At 48.0% G+C, this 26553-nt stretch overlaps 1 protein-coding gene across 1 annotated transcript; it reads right to left on the bottom strand.

The window, feature by feature from the left end:
• Positions 1–23698: 23698 nt before the first annotated feature.
• On the bottom strand, positions 23699–25822 carry LOC120709403. The gene is made up of 2 exons (XM_039995040.1): positions 25675–25822; positions 23699–24516 (listed from the first exon to the last, which is right to left on the bottom strand). Exons 1-2 carry the CDS (start codon positions 25820–25822, stop codon positions 23699–23701), a joined length of 966 nt encoding a protein of 321 aa, XP_039850974.1.
• Positions 25823–26553: the final 731 nt, after the last annotated feature.

Below are 26553 nucleotides of genomic sequence, written 5' to 3'. Positions count from 1 at the left end.
CGAGCTTGGCCTGATGAAGCCAATTCATTGTAGTTCTTCCAGTTGCTTCTTTAGTTCTGCCAATTCAGAGGCTGCCATCCTATAGGGTCTCTTGGCTATAGGAGAGGTTCCAGGGACAAGATCGATGACAAACTCTATATCCCTATCTGGTGGCATTCCGGGAAGTTCTTCAGAGAAAACATCTGGGTATTCGTTTACTACCGGGACCTCTTCCAAGGACTTGGCTTCCATGCTAAACACTATTGGGTCAGATCCACTTCCCTGGGTATGGCAGGTCACTCGTACTCCTTCTGGGTTCGTTAGGTGTACCACTTTGTCAGTACAACCTATGAGACCATTGTGTCGGCTTAACCAGTCCATTCTAAGGATCACGTCTATTCCCTTAGACTTAAGTACTACTAGGTCTGCTAGAAATTCTACCCCACTTAAATTGATCTTTACCCGTAGACAACCTAGTTGACACTTGATATCACCTCCAGGCATCCGGGTTAATAGGGGTGTTTTTAGTAGTACTGTAGGTATATTGTGCTTTTCCACAAAACTTGAGGATATGAACGAGTGTGATGCTCCAGAATCAAATAATACCGTTGCAAGAGCTGAGCTGACTAGGTACTCACCGAGCACTACGCCCTGAGCTCCTTGAGCCTCCTGCGCGTTGATGTGGTTGACGCGGGCTCGTCCAAATGACTGCTGGGGCTGCCTAATCTGCTGACTGTTGTTGTTAATGTTGTTGTTGTTGCGGATGGGCACTCGGTTGGCACCTGACAGAATTGGCCTTGGTCCATTCACAGAGTTGGAGAAGGCTGATGTAGTAGACTTGTTCTTGGCATATGGGCAGTTAGCAATGAAATGCCCTGTCTCTCGGCAGTTGAAACAGGCCTTAGCATTGCTGTTGTTGGTGGTGACTTGGCTGACATTGCTCTGCGGGGCCTTCAGGGTGTTCTGGCTTTTGAACTGTGTGTTAGGAACCTGAGAGCCTATCACCTGAGACTGGGTCCTATAATGCATTGGGACCTGAGATCTTGGTGCAGGATAGCTGAAGCTTCTTGGTTTCTGAAAGCGGTCCTGCTGGCGGGCCTTACTTTCTATAAACATGCGCTTGTTATCCTTTCTCTCTTCAGCTTTGGCCCTTTCTGTGAGAATGGCCTTGTTCATCAGAGTGTTGAAGTCCGGGTAGATCTGAGGGGTAAGCAAGGTTCGGAGTTCTGGGTTCAATCCCTTCTTGAACATGTCCTATTTCTTTTCATCATCGTCCACTTCCTCTGGTGCATACCGGGCCAGCTCCATGAACTGGTGAGTGTACTCTTCTACTGACATGCTTCCTTGCTGCAGTGCTCGGAACTCATCCGCCTTGCGCTTCATGGTGGCTGAGGGGATATGGTAGCAGCGGAACTCTTTCATAAATTCCTTCCACGCGATGGTGGAGGCATCTTCGGCAGCGGCACAGTAATTCTCCCACCAGACCAAGGCGGTTCCAGTGAGTTGGTGAGCTGCCAAGAGAACTTTGTCTCGATCTTGACATTCGAACGGCTCAAGCTTCCTCTGGATCACACGCAGCTAGTCGTCTGCATCCAAGGGGTTGCTGGATCTGACAAAGGTGGGCGGCTTGGTCCTCAGAAAAGTTGTCAGCTTGTCATTCATGGTCTGCTCTCGTGGCCGCTTGTTAACGAGGGTATTGGCCAGTGTTTCCAGTATGAGGGTCTGGTTGTGTATTATCTGTGCCAAGTCCCCGAGGGGTGGTGGTGGTGGCAGTGGCACTTCTCCTTGGTTTTCTTCTCTGTTCTGGCTCACTTCCTGTTCTTCCTGAGGAGGGTTCTGCCCATTAGGCTATACTCCTGCATCAGCGGCTGCAGGGGTCCGGTTGCAGGAGGCCCTCGTACCGCTTCGGGAAGCCATCTGTAGATTGGGTAGAGTCTTTGTGAGATTGGGATTAGGATTAAGTGATGTTTAAGTTGTTTAATTCATATTTTTGAAAAGGCAGAATCTACCTTCCGTCGTAAAGCACACAAACTAACAACAAGCACACAAACATAGCAAACAACAAGCACAAACAACTTTATTACTGCAAGGGAGGGTACAACACGGGGACAAGACTAAAATGTGTACAACACGTCCGGGTACAGGATCACACTTAAGGGTACAACTTAAGCCGAAGGGGTGGCTTCGTGGCATGCTACTCGCGGGGCGAGCCTTCTTCGGAGTGTGCTTCCAGGGGAACAAGCAGTCCTTGCTCGCCGTTCTCTAGGTTTCCGTCTTCCCGGGGTTGCGCAACAGCCTCTCTTTCAACGGCGGTAGTAGACCCTTCAGGGTTCTCGGGTGGGGCTTGTAGGGTTCTCAAGAGTGGTCCCCATCCTATGACGGGCGTCCCGAGTAGAACATGGTCTTCCCCAATTGCCGGGACTGGCATTCCACTTCCGGTCATTCTTACATACGCCGGTCCCGAGCCTGCCTAAGGCTCTCCGGGGCAACCGCTTCGCTACTGACCGCGACTGCGGCTCTTGCCTCGGCTTGGGCTGCCCGGATCTGTTGCAGTCTTACTGTGAGCTCTGCTTGCTCGGCTCGATGGGTCTGCTCCCTCAGGATGCTGGCTTGCTCATCAAAGAGCTGATCCAAAGAGACTAGGTAGGTAGCCACTTGGTACAGGGGGTCTTCTTCATGACGGCGCATTTCCAGGCTTCTCATACGAGCTTCCCAAACTGGGGTTCTGATGGCCGGAGGGAAGAACCTCATTGTTGTAGGGGCGAGGTGTCCTTAAAAATCCGGCATAGATAACGGAGCGCCTTTCTGACGGCCAAGGGATAGGTGTCTTGGTGCCTAAACCCTATAGTGGTCACTCGCCAGGGCTGAATGTCGGGGTAGCGGTAACTTCTGGCGATGACCAGGATCACCCTGCAGCGGAGGGTACCATGATACTCGTACTCTCTGCTGTAGTACCTTGGGCGTTCCGTAACGCCAAGGCTTTCTAGGGCATTGATCAAGAGGCTGGGGAAGCCAGGTGTAGCTTGGCAATTGCCCTGGGTCTATCCTTCCTCAGCCATCTGAAAACAAAGATAGGGTGAACAAGTTTTGCACAAATATTTGGGTAAAAAGGGGGTAGATGGTATTTATTATTACAATATGGTGAGATATAGATTTCATGGATACACGATTATTAGGATAGGGTTCTAGCTTGGAGTGCTACTCCTATTATGGGGACTCTTCCTCGATCCGGATAGGGCGCTTCTTTGGTGGAAGACACTGATCCATCACATCATCTTCGGTCTGAGTACCTCTATCCCAATGGGTTTCTTTGGGTTCTTCCTCTATCCACCCACCTATTCCTCTGCGAGCCTCGTATTTCTTGCCATTGGGGCTTGGAGAGCGGCTAGGGAATACTCGGCGCGTGCGGCTCTTGTCCGTTGTTCCTCCAGTTCTTAGGTTGCCTTTTCTGCCCTGTGGATTTGGTGCTTCAGTTGTGGCCGCCTGTTCGCGGTAAAGTTCATCCAGGCCGGTGAGGTAGATGGATAGGTGGGAGACCGTATCTTCTAGGTCTTCTTCTTCTCTCCCAGTCCTCCTCATCCGGGCAATCCATGAGCGTCCTCTTCCTCCAGTAGGTGGGAAAAATCCCATAGGAGTCCGCTGAAGATGATGCTTGTAAACCACACACAGACGTCGCAGGGCTTTACGAGCGGCTTTTCGGTAGGTGTCTGGGAAGCGAAAGCCGGTGGTGGAGATGAACTAGGGGTCCACGTTAGGGTAGCGGGTGCTTTTTCCCACAAAAATCATCATGTCGCATCGAAGAGTGCCCCTGGAGTCGTAGTCCCGGTAGACATACTCTGGTGGGTCCACAACTCCGATGCGTTTCAGGCTGAGTATCAATAACTTAGGAAGGCCGGGCTCTGCGTGGCAGATTCCGCCACTCCATCCATTGTCAGTCATCTGGAACAGGGCAAGAATCAGTGGTGAGTGCATGAGTGGAAAAAGGATTAAGCAAAGAAAGTCCTAATGTGCAAAGGCCTGAAAAAGGGTCTCGATGCTAAGGTCACATCCTACGGCCAATCTACGGCTCTGATATCACCTGAAGCGTCCCCTCATAAGAGAAGACTTAAAAGTGATACAATATCAGTCCCAAGTCTCCCAACAGGCTGATAACACTTTTATTACATCAGATGGTACATCACCGTACAACTCTACGTTGAAGTGGGCAGTGAAGCGCCACTATCGCGAGGATAACAACTAACACCCACACAACGATATTAACTACAAAGAGGGGGTTATCAGAGTATTGCGCCATATGGAACTTCCTGCGGGTGACCCTATCCACAGGCAAAGTTGGGTGCAGGACGGGACCTCTACTCAACATCTTCGGGAACTAAGTCTGGATCTTCCTCTATAAAAATTAAGAATGGGGTGAGTACAAACGTACTCAGCAAGTCCAACCACACCCACGGATGGGTATAACCAGAATATAATGCACAGGGTAAATCAAGGATAAGGCTAGGGTTTAATTTGCGGAAAGCAAATTTTTATGCAGGGGTTCGTTTGAAAGAAAGGATTTTCAAAGCAAGTTTTTCTTGTACCGGGTAACACGTAGTGTTGATCCACATAGGATCCAAGTTTTAAGCTTCTACCGGACTCCTCATCCGCTGTAGCACACGGCACAACTGCCGGACACTTTTCCAAAACCTCTCACGCCAACCCGTCCATTCCCATAAGAAAACACTAGTTATGTGACCACACCGTAACTCGCCCAGTACCGTGGGCACGGCTATTCGAATAGATTTTAACTCTGGCAGAGGTGTGCAACTTTACCCACAAGTGGGCTACCACAGCACGATCACCTTAGTGTCAGTGCAGATCCCAACAAAGCCATTACCCACCTTAGTTAGACCCGACTAGCCACCACGGGACCCACCAAGGGGTCATCAACCTATCACCGAGGTTTAACAGGGGCCTAAGTCACACAGAGCTTATCCCTTCTCCTTGGTCACCCATTGCTCTCAGCTCTCCTGATGGCTATCAGACTAACTAGTGGGGTTCATGCTAAGCCGTTGCCCATACAACGGTCGAGTGGTTTGCACGATGATTGAGTTAGGTGAGATGACACACCAACTCGGTCCTTAGTTGTGACAAGATGTATATCTCCCTTCCTTGCTCAACCACGCAGGTACAAGCACACCGTTCAGCAATTCACACAGAAATGCCATCCACCCCGTCTAAACTTATCTTTCGAAAATCCCCCATTTTTCTCTTCCCACACACTCACACTGTTTCTTTGTATAAAACAAGTTGTATCGTGTTTAAGGTCCTAAGCGTTCTGGCATCGATTAACGTCCAAACAGATCACATTCAGACATTAATCTAGGTGGTCAAGAAATGGTTATAACAAATCAAGGGGTGGCTATCCAACCATATTTTCAGCAGGAAAAACATATGCAGTATTGTAAAAACAGGCCAATGGGTTGTATTTATAAAACTAGGACAAAACATACATCAAGGATGGGATTGAACTTGCCGTCTTCGAAGCCTTCCGGGAAGTCCTACTCGAGGTACTATCCTTCGGGTTCGGGGTCGCGGAACTGATCCTTGTTCGCTTGCTCATAGTACTGCTCATCGACGGGTTCTCCCTCGTTCACACCGTGATCTACGATGTATACAAACAAACACACCATCAATAAAAGGAAATAAAGGTTTTATTGTTGAGCTCGAATCAGAAACAATTAAGATATGGAGATAGGAATAATATTTTTGTGCAGTTTTCTATTGGCATGGCCAAAACTATAATAGGAATGGCGTGGTAAAGTTTCAGGTCGATCGGAGATTGTTTGGTGCATGAAATTATAGGTTATAGAGAGGTTTAGGGGTTGAACGGGGGTTCAAGGGCCTTTTTGTAAATATTTTTGAGGGGGTCTTGGTTGTAATTTTAGAAAATAACCGGGCTATTCTGAAAAAGGTCAGGGTTTATTTAGAATTAAGTTTATATGGTGAAAGGGTTTATTTTGGAATATGATAAAAGAAAGGGTTTAATTTGCAAAAAGGTTAATGAGTGGGAGGGCTCTTTAAGAAATAATGAGAAAGGGACGGGCTTTTGGGCAAAAAGCCCTTTCTTCTCCCTTCTACCTTCCCGTAGAACAGGGGAGGCGCGCCTGGGCGCCGCCGGCGGTCCTCGCCGGCGGCCCAGGGCACGGCAGGGCCGGGGCCATGGGGGAAAGAGAGAGGGAGGCTCGTGGGGTCGACTCCCCCCCTCGATTTCAGGGAAGAAGGCCCGCAGGGAGGGGAGCCATGGCGGCGGGCGGCAGCAGGCGGCGGCGGCCGTGGTGGCGCCGCTGCGGGGCTCGACGGCGGCCAAAGAGAGGAGGGAGAGTGAGAGGAAGCCACTAGGACCCTGTTCCCTGCCTTGGCTCGGGCTAGGATGTAGCGAGGTGGGCTATCCACGGGGGCCGGTGGCGGCGAGCAGAGGAGCTCGTGGCGGCGGCGCTGCGGAGCTAGGAAGGAGGCGAACGGCGGCTGGGGTGGCTGTGGTGGTGGGGAAGCGGCGTAGGGGCCTACTTATAGGCGTGGGAAGGCAGTGGGGCGGTGGCCGCGTTGGTGGCGGCCCGGTGAGCTCGGCGGAGTGCCTTTAATGGCGTTCGGCCTCTTGTGAGTTTTGTGGAGCGGCGTGCGGGCGACGAGGATGACAAGACAGCTCGGGCAGGCGCACGTGGGGGAGGACCGGCCGCTGTGCGCGAGCAGTGTGGCTCGGCGGCGAGGCGGCGGCGCTGTGCGGCCAGGTGAAGCACAGGAAGGTGGTGGCGGTACTAGACGACGGGCGGCGCGGCGAGTCTCAAGGGGCGCGTGGAACGCGTGCTGCGCGCGCGTGGGCAGGCAGGCAGGGTGGGACGTCAGCGGCGGGCGGCACGGCGAGCGGCGCGGCCACGCGGTGCGTGTGCGTGGGCAGGGCATGCGTCGAGGGGCTCGGCATGCAGGGGCGCGCACACACGCGCGTGGACGGGAGCGGGGGTGCGCGCGGCAGCGCGTGGGGCAAGGGGCGGCGGTGAGCTGAGCGGCGCCCGGGGGCGCGCGGCAGAGGAGAGGGAGGAAGGAGAGAGAGGGAGGGAGGAAAAAAAGAAAAGGAAAAGGAAAGAGAGAGAGAAGAAAAAAGGGAGAGAGGGGGAGGGAAAGCGAGCGCGCGCTGGAGATATTCGCGGTCGGTGGTCGCGCGTGGGCGATAGGCAGCCGAGTGTCACGGGGTGGCGAGGAAAAAGAGGGAGGGGTACGGTCTGCGGAAAAAAGAGAAGAAAAGATGGAGCGACGCTTGAAATCGGGTGTTGGTACGGCGAAAAATTTCTGGGAAGGAAATAGGGTTTAGGGTTAAATAAGCTCAACGATGAAAAAAATTTGAGAAATATTTTTAGCGTGGGATTTACTTTGGTAAATTTTTCGGGATGCCACAGGACACCATCTTACTAGGAGGGTTGGAGATGATCTTAGTGCTGCCAAACACTGTTGGGATGTGTACCACTTCCTTTGTGCTACTTCCTCCGGATTGGGTTTGGATGGATGAACTTTATATTTTCCGATTTTGCAAAAATAACTATTGCCTGATAAACAAATTTTCAAATATGCACTTGTTGAGCATGGATTGCTACGTTATTGGGCTAACTCAATGCACTACTTCACTAACCCAACTTATATTGGGCTGAAGTATTGAAAGGCAATCAAGACCCTTATGCAAAAGGAAAATAGGATGGGCCACTAAACCTCGTCTCCATGGGCAACAGCCCAACAGAAAATTATGGGCCCTCTAACACGCCTTCATTCAGCCCGTCGCCCGTCGTTTATTCCGGATTTTTCTTTTGTCACAAGCCATTAAGCCAATGAAAGAAATCACAAAAGTTCAGTGATGGTGATTTCACTTCTTGATCCAAAAAACGCAAAAATAGTTCATGCCAAACCTCTGAAAAAAATTTAATCATGCCATCTCACACAAAATGTGAATCTCGCTCAGTCGCTCTACATTTTCTGATGTACTGTATTATGTTTTCTTCTGATCTTCTTTGTAAACACGAATCAAAGGGGGCAGCGATAAAGACAGCAGTCAACCTGAATGTGCTAGCAGGCAATACCTGTTTCAGGTTGATTTGATGTTCCCCATGCCATGCCATACTCCTCCTGAGCTCAACAGTAGTTAGCTTGGACCTGTCCTGTCCGAGCTTCATTTAGCAGAGATCACAGAGCATGCTTGCTTTGCTCCACTCCTCGCTGCTCCCCTCCTCCATCTCCATGTTTTGACCGCCTGCAGTTTCGTTGGCCATCATGCATGACACGGCCGTTCACGAATCATGGCCATTTCCCTGCCAGGCATCATGGGCTGAGCCACCCCAAGGCCTGGACTGAACCAGCTGGGGATAATGTTTTACAAAGACAGGCAGCTCCCCAGTGATGTGATCGCTGTGTGCTAAGGTGCGATGTAACACAATCACCGCTCGAGCTGAGAGATGTCTGACGGATCCTGAAAATCTCCAGTGTGGACTTGCAGGCTGCTTTCAAGTTCGGTGGCGGTGGCGGCAATGGAGCCCAGCGCTCGCTATCATCGTAGTGGGCCAATCAGCCAATGGAGCCCAGCGCTACAATTTCCAAGGCTACATCGATTCCAATCTTTTCTATTTCCGGGACGAACCAGTTCCATCGATTCCAGTTTCCTTGGTCCTTTGAAACTGAAGATAACTACTCCACCTGCAGACTTGCAATTTCAATTGCTGTTGTACGCGCTGATGATGATTCTTCAGACATGACGCGACAGATAGCTATTTCAACCGGACCATCGTTGCTCGTGCATTAGATGCTAAGAAGCTCTCTGCAGCGTCACATGAATCGTCGGTGGTGGTTCTTGTGAGTTAAGCAGAGCGGCATGGTAGAGCTGCAGCTGCAGCATGGATAAGCTCTGCCGCTGCTAGTGTCAGTCAGGCCGGCTGTTGTTTGCGTTCCCTCCCTTCCCCGGACCTGCACGCGAAACGCCGACAGCGAAATTATGCATGCTAGATGCAAGTAGCGCTTTGGATCCTGGAACTTGGACAAGCCAATCCGGGGCGGTGCCTGTGCTCAGAGGCTTTGTTAGAGAGCTAATTCAGTTCTTTGCATGGAATCCCCAAGTCCCTGAATGTGCTCTCTTTGAGCAAAGGGAGATGGTTTCTTTGCAAAGTATCAGTCATTATCAAAGGGTGCAGTCTTATTATCTGTCTGTTCTTCTTTACTGGAACAGAGATCAGTGCTCTAAGATACCAACTGTTAGCAGACTTAACGATGCTGCTCTTTCAGTTTTATTCAGCTATATTCAGTTTTGTTTTCTGATTCAGTAATTGGGACTCAAGATCAAACAAATAGATGAATGAATCGGACGGGTTCAAGTGTGCTACTCTAACATCTGTATATGTACGGCGTGCTGCCTGCATCGGTATGGCGATCCGTCTGTCTGTCCATGCAGGTCAAGGCTTGCTGCGCTCCGGAGGGGAGGGGAACCTGAAAGTTCAGTGCATGGCCGCATGCCAGCTTCAGAAGTTTAGATATATTATGCAAGAAAGCCTTCAGATCACCGAGTCTTGTCCCATTTGCCGTGTAAACTGCTCGCCTCTCTGATCCGTCTGATCTACAGTGGCTCAAACATTCAACGTGTTTCGTTTGCCACAGAAGAATTTGCCCTTTTATGTTTCTGGTAATAAAGAGCAGCCAATTATTGTGAGCGATGCTTTATGTTCTTTTTACCGGTTGCATAATAATTGTGTCTCGGTGACTAGGCCAGTTTCCAGCTTGCATGCACTGTAAAGGCGAGATGAGTTCTGAAAATTTTTCCTTTCAGAAAGCATGTTTGGCTTCTATCAGCAACTTCCAGGCAACGCTAGCTGCAAACAATCATGGAGTTGAGAGCTGGGAGAAATTTGTCCAGACCTGTAAGGCGATGGACCCAGCAATTCGTTCATGGCACAAGAATTGCACAAGAGAAAAGTGGTTATTCAGATACCTTCTGAATATTGTTACAAACTGATCACACTGTGCAACAGCTCAGAACACCTAGCGAGTGACACAGCAGCATCAAATTAATAATGCAGGTCAATTAGTTGACCCTGATACATGCTGTGCCTTTGGAAACCGGGAGATGTTCTTCTGTCATTATGACGCTAGGTTACTCAGTCTACTCTGATTGCCATGGCAAGTGTTTTCTAGTAGTAAGCTTGCCTCTAAGCATGCTCTTAAAGCCAAGCTAATGGAAAGTTTGACCTACAGTAGGCACTGTTGTAGTATAATAATTTTCAGGTGTTAGTGCTGTCCAATCACCCCCATTTCTTCCTAATGCTAGCATTGATGATCACAGTAGACTGATGGACCACAATTAGCAGCATTTTAACAGATACTCCCATTTAATGTTTTTTTGCCTTGGATCCATCCCAATTAATGTAAATGATTTTTTTTCTTTAATTATGAACATATTGCAATAAGTTAAACGTATCCAACAATATCTCTACCTAACGAAATCTGCACCAGAGAATCTGGCCACACATTGGGCCACGTCGCCCTTTTATCTGAGCCACTGGATGTTGATCAGACGTCCAAACTCGGCCAAGCAGCCAGCGTTCCAGAGCCTTCGTCTCCACGGCGATGAAACATCGAGGCTCGCTGCCAGGCACATGCTCCACCCAGCTGCGGTCCACGACACATGTTTCTCCCACGGTGGGCCCCCTCCCTGGTTGATTTACTGAAATGAGTGGTTGCATATAAAATAAAGGAAGCAGAAGTGCTTGCAGCTTCGAACTGTTTGCTATTTAGCTCAAAACCTGACAGCTATTCATCTCCGTTAACAAGATTCGAAGTAGGATTTGAGACTATTGGTTTATCTAAATATTGTGACTTCCAAACATATATTGATCTTCCTGTAGATTTTGGTTCACGCTGGACAACGAAGCTTCTCGAGATTCTCAATTGAAGTTTCAAAATATTGGTATTGTCATATTTTCACAAGTAGGATTGCGTGATTTTGTGGATGGCTGATCCCTATAATATAACAGCCCCTTATGTAAATATTGCATGAGGATTTGATGCCCTTTCCGTGCAGTATCTTTTGTCCACAAGCAAAATTTGATGTCCGCTGAATTTTTGTAGGAACGTTTCTTTCTTGAGAAGTTTTGGGATACTATCAACATATTTTCAGGTACTTATCACGATCTTGCAGTCAGAACAATAGAAAAATGCAGTAGACAATGGGTACACATCTCCATACTATGACTTGGCTAAGCTTAATTTAGAGGGCAAGCAAAACAAAATAGGGAATACTAAGGCACTAATCAAAATTTCTTACGTATCTTGTTACAAATAAAGCATGTGAAAATCTCACGTTGATCACTCTTGTATATATTGTATTATTTGATACTCATCTAAATGCTAATATTACAAAACAAGCATGGCACGATTATCTTACAACAAAACATTAGCTAGACAATAGCTTACAAGAAAAACAAATGGCCTGACTCGGAACTGCGCGGCAACGCCGCGCACTGAGTTCTAGTACATGAATCCAAACTCTACATGTGGTCGAGGAAAGTTGGTGCTGAAGCAGATACTGTATGGACACGTGACAGAGTCATTGATCTAGAAAGGCTGCTATGTAGTAATGCCATCCTAAGCGAGCCTGTTCTGGTTGCCTTTGTGGAACGGGTCGGTGTCATTTTATTAAGGGCGGATGATGCAATCTTCACAGTTGATCTGAAGGCGTCTAAGGTGGAGAAGGTTTGCGACGGGGCCAGAAGCACCTGCGCTGTTGTTCCTTACATGAGCTTCTACACTCCTGGTACAGTTTTCTTGGTTTTGTTCAGTTTTCCACTAATTCTCAGAATGAGTAATGTTCTAGTGTGGATACTACTTCTGTAACCATGTTCAGCAGAGGCTATAATATTAAGCATTATGGTGCATAGCTCTTCTGCTCAAGCAGAGGAAAGGAGACTTGCCTTGAGAAAAGATTCAAAAGGGGTCATCGGCATTAAGAATCCCGGTTGAGGCCGCGACATGGCCTGCATCACGGCATGGAGCTGAAACAAATTACACTAAAGGACTCTCTGCACGAGGCTGCCGTTGATCACAGCCTACAAACGCCACCGCACAATCGAGCTTCTTCTGAATTATATTCCGGGTGTCAACTGACATTGTTTACACGCATAGCGCGAAGCATATTGCTTGGACTGAATCTCTGAATATTTCTTGTGCCACAGTTGGAGTGGGGTATCCTGAAGGGATACACTCTATACTCTATAGCAAGCACACTCACAGTAGAGGTCTTGTGCAATTTGAATTGTTTTGTGGTGGTGTGAGATGAATACCGAGTAGTGGGAGAAGAGTATCTCGCCACTACCTAGAGCCGCAATACTTCTTTTGTTTGTGGCGTTGCCAACGTTCAACAACACACGCTACAATACGAACTAGAGGTCAAATTCTTTCTGTCTTTTGAGACAGAAAATGGAGGTCAAAATTTCGGCCGCCTTTAGAGCCGCATGGGGATGTGAGTCCAGTTTAATGGCGTCTTTCTTCTTGGCCCCTCGCCAGTGTAGTAGTGTAGGCACCTACTGCTACAGTTACTCTGTCGGTTTTCAACGTCTCATGAGTTCCACATGAGTTCATACTGCAAGATAGTACTAGTAGAAATGAGGGGAAATAATAGCACTACAAGAACTACTATATTTCAAGTTATGGCAACACCAAAGAGCCACGCTTGATACTATATTTCAAGTTCATACTGCAAGATAGTGTTCCTTCCGAAAACGTTGCTGTTTCTTTAAAGGGGATGCAAAAATTCTAATCTAAATATTTCACTTTATCTGTTTGATCCCTTATTATACTTTCAACAAATTTTCATCTAAAGGCCACCTCTAATAGTTAGAGTTACTCTCTCCACTACTCAGAAAATTCTGTTATAACTCGGCGCATTGAGCCCTTTGCTTTGTAAATGAACAACTATACAAGTATTTTGCTTCCTTTTATTGTTTATTTGTAATTTGTAAAGGAGTTGTACACATATGTTGTGCTAAATAATTCATAAAAAAGTATGGGCCTGCATGTGATTTTTTTTAATCAAATGCGCAAAAGATTTGTGCATATTTGTAATTAAAGTAGAAAAATTTGTTACAGACAACGCGATTCAAACTAGCACCCTAGGATATGGTCTACAGGATTACAGCTGTGGGCTAGACCATCCTAGCGAGAGAATAAGAGTTCGATATTACATAAATGATAGACAACCAGAAAAGGCAGCAAAGTGCGAGTTAAGAAATCCTGCATTTTGCACTGAACAGTAGTTTTCTTCCTCGATCATCTTCACCATCTGTAGGAAAAATCCAGGCTTAGTGTTACTGAGGAGTGAAGACCAGCTGGGCACTTGCAATTTCCATTCAGAAAGAAATAAATACTCAAAGATCTCATCTATAAGATTTAGAAACTTGAATAAACTAACCCTACAGAAACAGAGAGGTTTAGGAATCTCCAGTCCTTTAATTATATAAAGGATCAATCAAAAGGCATAAAGTGGATGCCAAGCTTATAAATATCTCAGTTGACAAGGCGACAACGATAGTTGATTGTGCAGCAGGACTAAAGAAACTGTTTGCGAGCTCGACTTGCCCATATGCGTACACGAGCAGTCGCTTTGATTTGTCTAATTAATCATGCACCCTGATTCCATGTTCTGTGTGACAGCGTGAGATCAAAGGCAGCCAGCACTGTGTTTAGGTGAGGAAAAAGGCTGGTTCTTAGGGGAGGCGTTCGTGCACACGAGTGGGCAGCCGGCCGGACCCAGGAAACCAGGTGTCCCCTGGGCAATTGAAAATTAATCCTAAAAGGTTTTCGGCTATATACGACGAGCCACCAGGGTGGCAATTGGTCGGGTCGGGTCACCTAGCTAAATCTTCTTACTAGACGAAAAACAATGCAACAAATTTGTGTTGTAATTCTACTATTTAAATTGCCGTATCTTTGAAAACTTCGACTTTGTCGTAGGTCAAAATTTTTAGGTTTAACCAATAACGAAAAAGATTATACAGATCATCAGTAACATGAGGTTGGTGCTACCAGGTTCTTCATATTAAAACATAATTTCATAATATGATTTTTTCTCAAAATAGTATATTTTTATTACATTGTTGGAGCTATATTGAAGATGATGTCAGTCAGATATCCTAACGGGCTTATGCTAGGGATCAGGAAGGATATTTATATGTGGGGTTTTTTTCTCTGATAGAGCAAGAAGTGGAGTGCAACGTTTGCTCTTTCTGCAAGTCTTGTACTACTAGGTCAATCATCAATGAAACGACTCAATTCAGACAGACAGGCAGGCTTTTAGGCCAAACTATTGTGCAAATCACAGGAGGATGTGCCTTTCCTTCAGATCAACCAATGTACTGCACTCGGCGACTACTTGTGATGCAGTGGCGGAGTTTAGTGGAGACCAAAGGGGCCATGCCCCCAGGCTCAACGCAATTTCCACTAAATAAATAGTAATTTACTAATGTTCATAAATATTTAGTGCTAAATTATATAAGTTGGCCCTCCTCGTTTAGTGTTTAAGCTCCACCAGTGTTGTGGTATGGCACCTTTTAACCACCAGTGAGTCGAATTTCATAATTCTCTAATGCAGGCACATAGTACTTGAACACGGCCTCAATAGCTAGTTTATCACCCATCGGCAGGATGCAAAAGTTGGCTTTAATTCGGGGCGGTTTGGAGCGTGATGCGGACAAGAACAGGCGCCAAACAGCCGCGTCGCACCCACTAGGCCAGGACAGGCTTCGTATCCCACTGGCCGATGCTGCCACTGCTTGTCCCCGTGGACATGTGCGTCCCTCCATGGGGGGTGGCTGCGCCTGTCTCGCGGCTGCTTTTCGCGTACTTGCCGGGTACGGCCGTCGCCCGGAAATGCAAATAAAAATGCCGGGGCGATGCTGATAATGTTTAGTTTTTGTTTAGCAGACTGATGAGAGGGAAAGATGGGTAATAGCAGAGGATCGAGCTGCGCCGCGGCGACCGGACGGGAACGCCAACGCGTGAATTCGTGTCGCCAGCAGCCGGACGCAGCGGTGCCTGCCGACGCGACCCCGCTGGGGAAGAAAAGAAAAGAAAAGAAAAAACCCGGCGCCGCAATCCGCCACGGGCGTGGTCCACGTGCGCCCGCGCCGGCGACGATTCCGGCGACTCCGCCGTGGAATCGAACGAGCGCGCTTAAACTACACGGCCGAGGCCGACGACGCCGTGCACGATCGGCGGCACGACCGGATCCGCGCCGCGGTGGCCGCAAATATTTCCGCCACGCGCGCGGGCGTGCACGGACGGGGCCCCGGCTTTCCGTCTTTCCGGGGAGACGAAGCTAGTCGCGCGCGGGCCCCGGCTGGCAGCCACAAGGGAGTCAACCGGCCGGCCGCCGTGTGGTGTGGTCCACGGACATCGCCCGCATGTCGCGGCGGTGTTTAATTCGCTGCGCAGCTGCGGTCATGATCGGCGCGGCGAGCTCTGCTCCGGCACAGTTCGAGCTGATGAGCTGCGCGGCGACCCTGCAGCTGAGATACGCATCGCATGTTGAGTGGTTGACGACGACGACGGTGGATGCTCGCTCCGATCCGGCGCCCATTAATGGCGGCATCTGCCAGATGTGGACGACGAAATCCTTTGTAAATCTGCACTAGGGGCGAGCAGAACGTACGTGCTGTCCCACACAATGCAGCTACTGTACTAGTGCCCAAATCTCTCCCCTTTTCTTGGATGGAGTGGAGTGAATTGGAATTACGAGCCATGCCAGCAGATCGATCGAAGACAAGGATCGGAGCAAGAGAATAGAATCTGCATGCACCGACGGATGCGCCGGTTCGTACGTGCCGCCAATTTACTCCGGCCTGGTCGTACGTTCGTGCGTATCCAGAGAGAAGATCGAGACGCATAGCAAGCATGGTCCTCCCCGGCCCGGCGTGTCTCATGGTCATGGGCAGGGCAGGGTACTTCTGGTTTTATGTGTATGTGCTTGTTCGTCGCGGCGATGCTACACGTACGGCTGTACAGTCCAAGTCGAGCTCGCTCTCGCTCCCCAAGTTGCTTGCTCGCTGCCTGCTTGGTTCCTCATCAGCTCCATCAACTTGATGGGTCGGAGCACGAACAGACTTTATACGTAGGTTCCCGTGCGCCCGGCGGGTCTGATTTTGCCACGCGAGCTCCCGTGTCCTGACCGAGTCATAAGTCGATCACGTACCAATGGAGTGGACGCGATCGAGAGCGGCAGGGGTAGCTGGGAAGATGCGATAAGAAACAACAAGCATACCGTGATCCATCAGCCACAACCAACACCATTATTAACCACCAGGCTCTCGACCAGTGTTCCCTCACGGATTAATTAGAATTAATATAAAAATAAAATTTATAGCTAATAATTATAGAATTATCTATCTTACGTTTTTTTATCTATTGAATATTCTAACACATACTCTCAAATAATGCATATTTGTTATTATCTCATTGCAACAGATTTTGTTGTGCATCATATCTCCATGTGTGCTTTATATATATTTAATTGAACCATATTGTACGAGATAAAACACCAACTGTGAGGCAGACATTGAGACATATTATACATGTTGATGGTACGTGAATATGTGGTATAAGATTGTGTGTATATATATATATACACTAGCATAGTGCCCCTACATTGCTACGGGTACGTAATATAATAGACCTAATAAGACTACAAACTTCATATTCTTTCACTTCGTGTACAGACATGTCATTATTGTGACAGGCATTCATTGTCCAGGTTCTAATTAAGATTATGATTGATTTTGTTCTGGTTCTGATCACGATTCAGATTGATTTAGTTCGGTTCTGATTAGAATTCCGATTGACAGATCAAGAAATCATCGTTTATTTTACAAATAATAAAAGAGAAGAGAAGAAATACACAACAAAGAAGAAAGGCTAACAGTACGGCCCCTCATGCACGACCCCTAATTGTTTTGTCGGGAAGAAGAACCCGAATCTGGTCGCCGGCCGTACGCCCGCGAGCTCAACCCTTTTAGTCAGGCCGGATATGCTACTATAATCTGCGCCTGCATGTTGTTGGAACCAGCCTTCCAAAAGTTGCATAATTGCACTGTAAAATTTGGGAAACATGGTTACCAAACTCGGTTCACCACGGGTACGTGTTATATAGGAGTCAATAATGACTTGGAGATTACAACGATGCGGTTGTGATGCTGTTGAGGTTGTTGCCGCCTATCTAGGCTAAGGATAAGATCTATCTATCTAAACAACCTCCTAACAAACACTATCCCGCATCATCAGGTTACATGAACCACTTGTATTATCTAACATGCACTACTAGCGCATTTGCTTCTCTTTTAATTTTCCCAATTTTTCTACAAAGCATAAATCCAACCCCGGCAGTAACACAAATGGAATTCGATCTTAATGGAAGTTTAAAAAACCGCAGGGCTTCTAAGACAGGACTTATACCACTGGTTTTCTCTTATAATGTAAATTCAAAATAAAAAAATCATAACTATGCAAAAATCACCTTGATTTATATATTAGACATATTTCGGTTCTTAGGATAAGGTATTGACCAACAACTACACAATTAATATTTCGTCTACATGGTGTTAGAAAGTATATTAAAGCCTTTATGAAAGTGATCAGAACAGGCCTTATCTATACCTATTTCTAAAAAATGCAACATTTCCATCTTGATTTGATCCGCTTGTGTTATTAAAGGTGAGCCTACAAATTAACACGTATACAACTATATGTATCCGATATTTATACCAACTTGAAAGTGATCAGAACAGGCCTTATCTATATCTATTTCTAAAAAATGCAACATTTCCATCTTGATTTGATCCGCTTGTGTTATTAAAGGTGAGCCTACAAATTAACACGTGTACAACTATATGTATCCGATACTTATACCAACTTCATCCGTATCAACGCACGGGTATATTTGCCTAGCAATTCCAAATGGATATAATAGATCGAAACCGGCCGATACCATTTTATTTCACAAAATTTACATATACACAGATAGTGAATTTGTAAATAATATAAATTTTGGGGACTTGAAGTGGTTATATATGCGCGGATCATAACATGAAGTCAAGATGGAGTGAGTATAGTTCTCTTGCGGCAATAGTGATCTACATACTCCAGTGTTCCCAAAAAAAAAAAAGATCTACATACTCCAGTACAGAAGTAGTACGTCGGTTTTGCTTGTTCCCATTCTTGTCCTTGTGATCACCATGTACTACTGTTGATCCTAATTAAACTATACATTAGTAAACTATACATTAGTACTACGACGAATTGTTTAGTTGCTGTCGAAAGCTAGCTCATCTCTCCACGAGGCACGCAATTAAATTAACTCGAGATCCTGCTTCATTCCGTGACACTTCTTTAACCGTCCGGAATCAAGCTCGAGAACAGGCGGGAGGAGGCCAAGTTGATCAGCCCAACCCACCACTGCAGTCCTCCTGATCATGTGCGCCTTAATTGGTTTTGTGCATTCCCATGTCAAGGGCAAGTAAAAAGATGTAGTGGTACATGCATCCCAAGAAGCTTGTAGTGTTGCAACTGGTGGCTTGTAGTGTTGCAACTGGTGGCTTGTAGTGTTGCTCACTACTCTACCACAATGCAAATCAGACATGACGACTTTACATGGCTCTAGGTGCCGTATGGCCCGGCCGCGGCATTGATCCAAATGATTAAAGGGGCCTTGGAGAAACCAATGCAAGAAGAGAACGTTTTTTTTCCTTTCGAAAGACCAAGAGGAGAGAACGTTTATTGAGATTATAAATTAATCGATTAAGCGAAAACATGCATGGTTTTGTGAACTTTAATGTGGAACGAACCCCCTTTTTTGTCAGAGTAATCGATCGATCTTGGCAGTAGAGCTCCCAATTTTTCTTTAAAAAAAAAAGAATAGAAGAAGAAAGGAAGAGGCCGGGTCCAGACACTCGTCAAGCGGAGTGAGCAGAGCCCTCATCAAGCGGGAGGATGAGAATCTGAGAATAGTAGATGTGGCTTCTCCCAATTTTATATGGGTTAATTAGATTCGTGCCATTACAATTCTGCGAGTTCGGAGTTCTGCCATTACTATTCGTCTATTCGGAAACATGCCATTACAAATTCACCTCTACCCGGCTCGTGCCATTTTATACGCTTGAATCGTCTTTGGGCCCATTTGCAGACCGTATTATACGTCCCGAGCTGATTCCACGGCTCAAAATACCCTCCCGTCGGTTAAGAGCGAGCCGAGCCCCAATCAGTACGCCTCCTCTCGCTTCCGCTGCCGCCCCTCCCGTACCCCGCCTCTCGCATACGGCGCCGTCACCGACCTCGTCTTTGTCTCCGGCGCCGACTTCCAGCCCAGCATGAGTGAAGGTGTGAAAGGATCTTGATCACGCGATGTCGTAGCCTAGAGGGGGGTGAATAGGTGTTTCTTCAAAAATTGACGCTTAATCCCTGCTGGGACTGCCTGGACCGGTCAGACCGGTCTACCAGACCGGTCAGACCGGTCTATGCAGGCAGACAGCCTAGTCCGCAGGAACAAGTCCCCTCTCGAGCTTGAACCTATAAGAAACTTGGGATATGTGTCTTGCAAAGTATTTCTAACAAAATAAACAAGTCCCTACACACAAGTAGAGCACACCCAAGTAGATCGAGCGGAAGCACAATTCAAACTCAAAACTATAAATGCAAGGTAAGTAAATCAAACCGAAATAGAGATGATGCAATGAAGACACGGTGATTTGTTTGACCGAAGTTCGGATTCACCCCGTGCACCCACGTGTGAATCCTACTCTCCGTTGAGGAACCTCGTAGTGACCCCAAGGTCAAGCTATCTCCTCTTCTCCACTATATGACCATGCGCCCTCTTGGCACACGATCTAAGTCGCAACAAACTTGCCGCTGCTCACCACAACCTTGGGAGCTAGCCGGCGACGCCTAGCCGTCTAGGAGCCGATGCTCCAAGAGTAACAAATGCTTCAATCGAGTTGGCCGACGCAACCTCAAGTGCTCAAAGCTCGAAATGTTTCTCTCTTGCTCAAATGGCTCTCAAGGAATGGATTCACTCAACCCAACTTAAGGATTCATCTTGAATCAAGCAACTCTCACAAAGAGAGGTTGGGGAGGACTCTTCAAGTGCTCACAAGGCTCTCAAGATGTTCTGAAATGTTCTAGCCTCAGCACCCTCGAATGGGTGAAGTCATGGGGTATAAATACCCCTTCTCACAAAACTAGCCGTTGCCCAGTCAGTGTTAGACCGGTCAGACCGGTCAGACCGGTCTGTTTTGAAAACTAGCCGTTGGAGGCACACCCTGCTCAGACCGGTCAGACCGGTCCCTCTCTGTATTCTGCAGTTAGCTCTCACTCCTTAGGCTAAACTTTCTAGGGACTGGTTTGAGCACTTTTGGTATTGTCTAAACCTACTGATGTTGCATCCCTCTTGATAATACGGCATATCTATACTCAAGTGCATAAATGAAATATACAATTTCCACGATTACTTGAGCTTCTTCATAATATGATCATGCCGACTTTTCTTCGATCAATACCGTGAGGGCATCAACATCTTCTTTCTTTTGAGCATACCCGCTTTGAGCTAGTGACTTTGAATATTTGAATTGCATAGGAATGAAATCCACCTTAATTCACAAGTCACCATCTTTTCTTGAATAATGACACTCTTCAACATAGAGCTCTCCATGACTCTAGGATCTCCGGCCTTTGACCCGTATCGGTTTCTTTGCTCCCCCCAAGCCGTCGCTTGCGTAGCCTCTTGAAACACGCCTCTCGGTCCTCTACCTTTATCCTAACCGTCCATCTTGAACTCATATTGATTTGTGTCATGCATGAAATCTTCATTGTCAATTCGAATTCTCAATTCAATCTTATATGCAAGCTTTCCGATTTGAGACATCATATATGCATCAACTTATGTCTCATTCTCTTTTGCCTTGCTTGCTTGCTTCTTAAGTTAACATCCATTTATCACATGTGACAAGATCTTCTATATTTGAGACTATGCATAAGCATATCACATCTCATTCACAAAATCTTTACTTGTCACTTTGAATCCCATCATAGATCGAAACAAGCCTTCGCAAATATTAGAGCATTTATATCAATCATGAATACTTTGCTCTATTTTTCTTTTCTTGTTTTGCTTGTCACATACACATTATACCAATGGGATAAACACGCTTGCTTGCAACACATGAGCCATCTCTTTTAATACACATTTCATAATTAAATACCTATTCATAATCTCATGCAAACAAGTTAGTCCTTTAATCGTGTTGTCAATCAATGCTCCAAAACCCACCAGGGCCTAGATGCTCTTTCAAGGTGGCAGCTCGATGGGGGCCTCATCGTGCTCGGCCTCGCTAGTTATCCTCGGCAGCTAGGGGAATCGACTCCGCTTCGAGGACTGCCCCAACTGCGGTTGCCGCCTGATCTGTATCCGGAGCAAGCAGCCGGATACGATGAATCAGTTATTTTTCAAGTGCCCGAACAATGTGAAGATGAATTGGGTTCAATTTGTTGCATCGATGTGCTTGAACCAACCCAATTTGTAGCCATTAACAATGCTAGGGTTTGCGGCTGTCCGTGACAGGGAGATCCAAACACATGTGCATGGATTAGGTCTAAGTTTCAGTATGAGACGTATATGCGTATGCTGGATGCTCGGAAGGAGGAAGTCAAGCAATCTGGCGACCTAGCAGTCCTTGGAGATGACAGGATGCAAGATCTTTTTGAGATGAAAGAGCAGTTTCTTGAGCTGAAGAACCAATTTGATGAGCTCAAACCCCAATTTGAAGAAATGAAGCTGCAATTTGATCGGGCTTTAGCTGACATTTGGAACTTGAAGATGCAGATTTGGGAGGTCAGTCAGTAGCTCAGTGAGGGGAAGAAGACCTGGTACATGAGAGTGTCAGCACTACTTGTTGCATGTGTTGGTGTTGTGATTGGGTTGCTGCTGATAATGTTATGGAAGTGAAGCTTGTGACAATGTGGCTTAGTGTTGTGTGGTGTGGTGCAACTAGATGACCTAGGGTGATTTTATGATATACAAGCCAGGAAGCTTATGTGAGCAGCTAGTAGATCAGCTAGGAAGCTTTTGTGATTAGCAAGTAGATGGCCTAGAATGCTTTTGGATGGTATGTAAATAGATGGCCTGCTTGCCTTGCAAATGTTGTGTAAACAAGTGACCTACTGTGATCTGAAATTATGGACCTTTGTGATGTTTCTGTCAATGGTTTATAATGTTGCATCTGAAAATGATTGTAGTTCCATCTGAAATCTGTACCCAATATGCTGTGATATTATTTGTGTCAATGGCACATGATATTGTGGACGATTTTGACATTAATTTGGTGATTCCAAGATGATAATATGATAATTCGATGACCATAATCACTTGGCATAACAATCACACAAGGTAGCATAACAACTTGGGAGTTCTGAAGCTAACATAAACCTTACAAGTTCACAACCTTACAAGTTCAGAAGTTAACAACCTTACAAGTTCACAACCTGACAGCAACTCAACAAGTCTTGAGTGCATTACAATTTCACAGAATGGCCACACAAAAGGCAGATCGACAGGAATGCCTTCTAGAGTGCATTACATGAATATATCCTATTACAAAAGATTTGATTATTGATTTAGGCCTCAGATCCTCTAGCTGAAGTGTTCAGCCAAGCTTTGAGACTCCTCACAACCCTTGGAGCAGGTGCAGCTTCAACTTGCTTTTGCTTTTTCTTGGCTGGGGTCTTCTTTTTCTTTGGGGTCCTCTTTTTCTTTGGAGTTTTCTTCCTCTTGGGGGACTTCTTCTTCTTAGTCTTCTGAGGTGGTCCAGCAAGGCCTTCATCATGTTGTCTCTTTCTACAATCAGCACATAGCAAAGTTTGTAAGAGTTAGTTCATATATATAATGTTACTAATAGACAACTAAGTTACATTTGTACCTCTTTTTTGGAGTTGCAGTTTCTCCATCCTCTCCAACAACTGGCATCTGGCAAGTCTTAGCAAAGTGACCAAATTCTTTGCACCTGCTGTATCTCACCTTCTTTTTTGTTGCATTTTTTTCTAGACAACCCCTGATCCTAAGTTTCCTTGGCCTGCCTGCTGATCTTCCCAGCAAAGAAGGGTACACTTTGTACCCCAGGTCCACAGCTGGCCACTGTGATCTGTCTGGCAATGCTTCAACTCTCCCTTCATAGGCAGCCCTAAACTTTGCAACTGAATAATACTCGTGGACATAATCACCAATGTTCAGACCTCTATTGAACAGTATCCATGCCAAGGCATGTGTGCATGGTTTGCCTGTCACTTGCCATTCTCTACATAAACACTTGTAGTTTTTCATGTCCACAGAATGCCTTCTAGTTCTGTTCCACTTGTCAATTAGAGTCACCTCTGCTAGGTCATCATCACTTCCGGATACCTTAACAACCTGTAGATTCATGCTTATAGCATTGAGTTCCTTGATGACATTGGGCAATATTCCATCTTCCATCTGTTGTGCAATTTTTCTCCTTAGATATTTCTTCTCCATGAACAATTCTCTCAGGCCATCAACTAGTTCATGAAGCAACAGGCCTTTCAACTGTTTTATCTATGCATTGAAACTCTCAAATACATTGTTTGTCAAGTAATCACACTTGCTTGCTTATGAGAATCCACTTCTATACCAAATCCTATTGTGGAACTCCTTAAGATATTCTATAGCATCTGGAGCAACATCATTGATTCTTTTCATGTGCCACTTGAACATGTACTCTGTGTAGCTCCTAGTAGCTGGATACAAGTGCTCTGTGAAAACATCACCTTGGTAATACTTCATGAAGTTTCCATACAAATGCCTCATGCATTCTCTATGCTCTGCTGTAGGAAAAACAGCACCAACTGTTGTGTCTAGCCCTTTACAAGAATCTGTACAAATGACCAGGCCTTCTGGAGTCCCAACAGCTCTCTGTAAGTGTTCCATAAACCATGTCCAGTTTTCCTCTGTCTCTAAATCAAAAACAGCATAAGCTAAGTGATACAACCAGTTGTGCCCATCAATAGATGTTGCAGAAGCCAACTGACCAGTGTATTTGCCATTCAATTTTGTGGCATCTACACCTATATATGGTCTGCAACCAGCTAATAATCCATCTACACATGGCTTCAATGCAACAAAAATCCTCCTGAAGCGCATCTTCTTATTCTTCCTTTCTAAATCTATTTCAATGATACTACCAGGTGAACTGATATCCATCTGTGCTTTCCAGTTGAACAAAAGTTGGAAGCTCTCCTCATATTTACCATGAACTTGTTCTAATGCAAGTTTCAGACCTGACCATGCCTTTGAATACTTCAGCTTGATGCCATAATCTCCTTCCACCTTCTCCTTTGCATCCTTGGCCCCTTTGCTAGGATTTTTCTTCACCCACTCACCCAGCCTATCAGCCACCCAACCCTGAGTAGCCATCTTGCTGTAACGTCCTGAAAAATTCACCAAATAAATCTCACGTGGTAAAATATTTATTTTCCATCGTTGAGCTCGAAATCCTCCTAAAACCTAGAACCCTAATTCCCGGAAACTTTTTCCTGTCCCGAACACCCGTTTTTCCAACACCTGATTCCATTCGACGCGTCCATCTGTTCTTTTTCCCGCCGACTGAACCCTTTTCTCTTTTCTCACCGCCGTCCCATCCCACGTCAGACGGTCGCTTGTCGCCCACGTGCGACCACCCATCGCGATCGTTGCCGCGAATCTCTCTCTCCCTCTCTTTTTCTCTCTCCTTTCTCCCTCTCCTCCTCTGCCGAGCACGCTCGGCCCGGCCCCTCCATTCCGGCCGCTCGTGGCCGCCCCGCCACCCCGCTCGGCGTGCCTCACCTCCCCTGGCCCGCGCACGCATGACCAACGCCGCGCGTGGCCGACCGCGGTCGTGGTCGCCGCTGGCGCACGCTCGCCCCCTCCTTTTTCTCTCCCCTTTTTCCCTTTTTCTTTTCCTTTCCTTTTTCCTTTTCTTTTCTCCATTTTTCCTTCCCTCCCCTTTTCTTTTTCCCTCCTCCTCCCTTCTCTCCCTCCTTCCCGCGCGCTGCAGAGCACCGACCGGCCCCCCCTCTGCTCCGGTTGACCTAGGCCCTCCCTCTCTCTCTCTCCGCTCCCCGCTCGGCCACTCCAGCGCCGCCCCCCCTCTCTCCTTCCCCGGGCGCGGCCCGCACGCCCCTGGACCCCGCTCCCGGCCGCTGCCCCGCGCGCCGCTCGGCCCGGCACCCTGCTTCCGCACGCGCGCGCCTGCCTGCTCCCGAGCACGCTCAGCCCGACTCCCCTGCCCCCCGCGCGCACACCTCTCCGGCCTCCCCCGGCCTGCCCCGGCTCTCCCTGCCCGCGACGCCGCCACGCCACGGCCGCCCGCTCGCGCTCCACCCACTCCCCGCGCGCACGCGCGCGCTCCCACTCCGGCCCACCTCCACGCACCCACGCCTCCCCGGCTGTGCACCGCGCCGTGCTGAGCTGCCCTTGGGCCACGCGCTCGCCACGCTCGGTGCACCGAGCCGCGCCCCGCTTCCGGCCTCGTGCACGCCCAGCCGCGCGCCCTCCCTCGCTCGCGTGCCGCGCCGCTCACCGCGCATCCTCCCCGCGCGCGCGCTCACCCCGGCCAGCCCTGCTCCGCACGCCCCGGCGCCCCGGGCTCACCCGCGCGCGCACGCGCACGCCACCCCCCTGCTCGCCGTTGACGCACGCGCAGTGCCGCCTGCGCCGAGGCGTCGCGTCACCAGCGCTCGCCCCGCCCACTGCCATCGTTGACACCCGCACAGCGCCACCGGCGACCCGCCCGTCGAGTCCCATCCCGGCTCGCCGCCCACGCCGCCATTAAAGACGCTCTGTGCCATTCACCGGCCGCCACCGACGCACCCTTCTCCTCCACCGGCGTAGCACGCCTATAAAAGGCACCCCAGCGTTGCTCACCACCATCTCCGCCGCCCCTAGCTTTTCCCTAAAGCTTCCAGCTCCGCCGCCATCCCCATTGCCGCCAAAGCTCCGCCCGCCACTGTGGGGAGCCATCCCTGAGCCATCCCTAACCGAGGTGAGCGGGCTAATCGGATTCCCGGAGCCCCGTGATGTTTTTCCCCTCCCTATTGCTCGCCGCCGCGCCTCTGGGACGTCGGCCCGGGGTCTCCGCCGCCCGTTGGCCGACGGCCTCCGTGGCCAGGTCCCCCTGGACCGCCCTGGCCGAGCTGCGGATGGGGAATCGGTCCCCGGCGCCGCCCGGCTCCTTTCCCCTAACCCCGAGGCCACATCCGCGCCCTGAGCTGCCGGTCGGGCCGCCGCCGGCGAACCCTTTCCCCCTCCCCTGTTCTGCGTCGGGGGGAGGAAGAGGACAGGCGGTTTTGCCTTGAGCCCCCTCCCTTTCCTCTATTCATTAAAGAAACCTCATCCCTTTAAGCCCTTTTACAATTAAAACCCCCCCTTTTGTTATATTTCCAAAACAAACCCCCACCATATAAACTTAATTACAAATAAAACCCTGA

This window comes from Panicum virgatum, chromosome 5K (assembly GCF_016808335.1).
Source record: "Panicum virgatum strain AP13 chromosome 5K, P.virgatum_v5, whole genome shotgun sequence".
Lineage (NCBI taxonomy): Eukaryota > Viridiplantae > Streptophyta > Magnoliopsida > Poales > Poaceae > Panicum > Panicum virgatum.
The sequence above is the reverse complement of the archived record's forward strand: the minus strand, read 5'-3'. Positions and strand labels throughout refer to the sequence as shown.

Excerpts from the sequence above, each read along its gene's own strand:
- LOC120709403 (XM_039995040.1), bottom strand. The coding sequence starts at position 25,822 with ATGGCAGTGGGCGGGGCGAGCGCTGGTGACGCGACGCCTCGGCGCAGG. Across the intron at positions 24,517-25,674 it reads GCGGAGCAGGGCTGGCCGGG|GACGTTACAGCAAGATGGCT; the intron begins GTGAGCGCGCGC and ends TGAATTTTTCAG.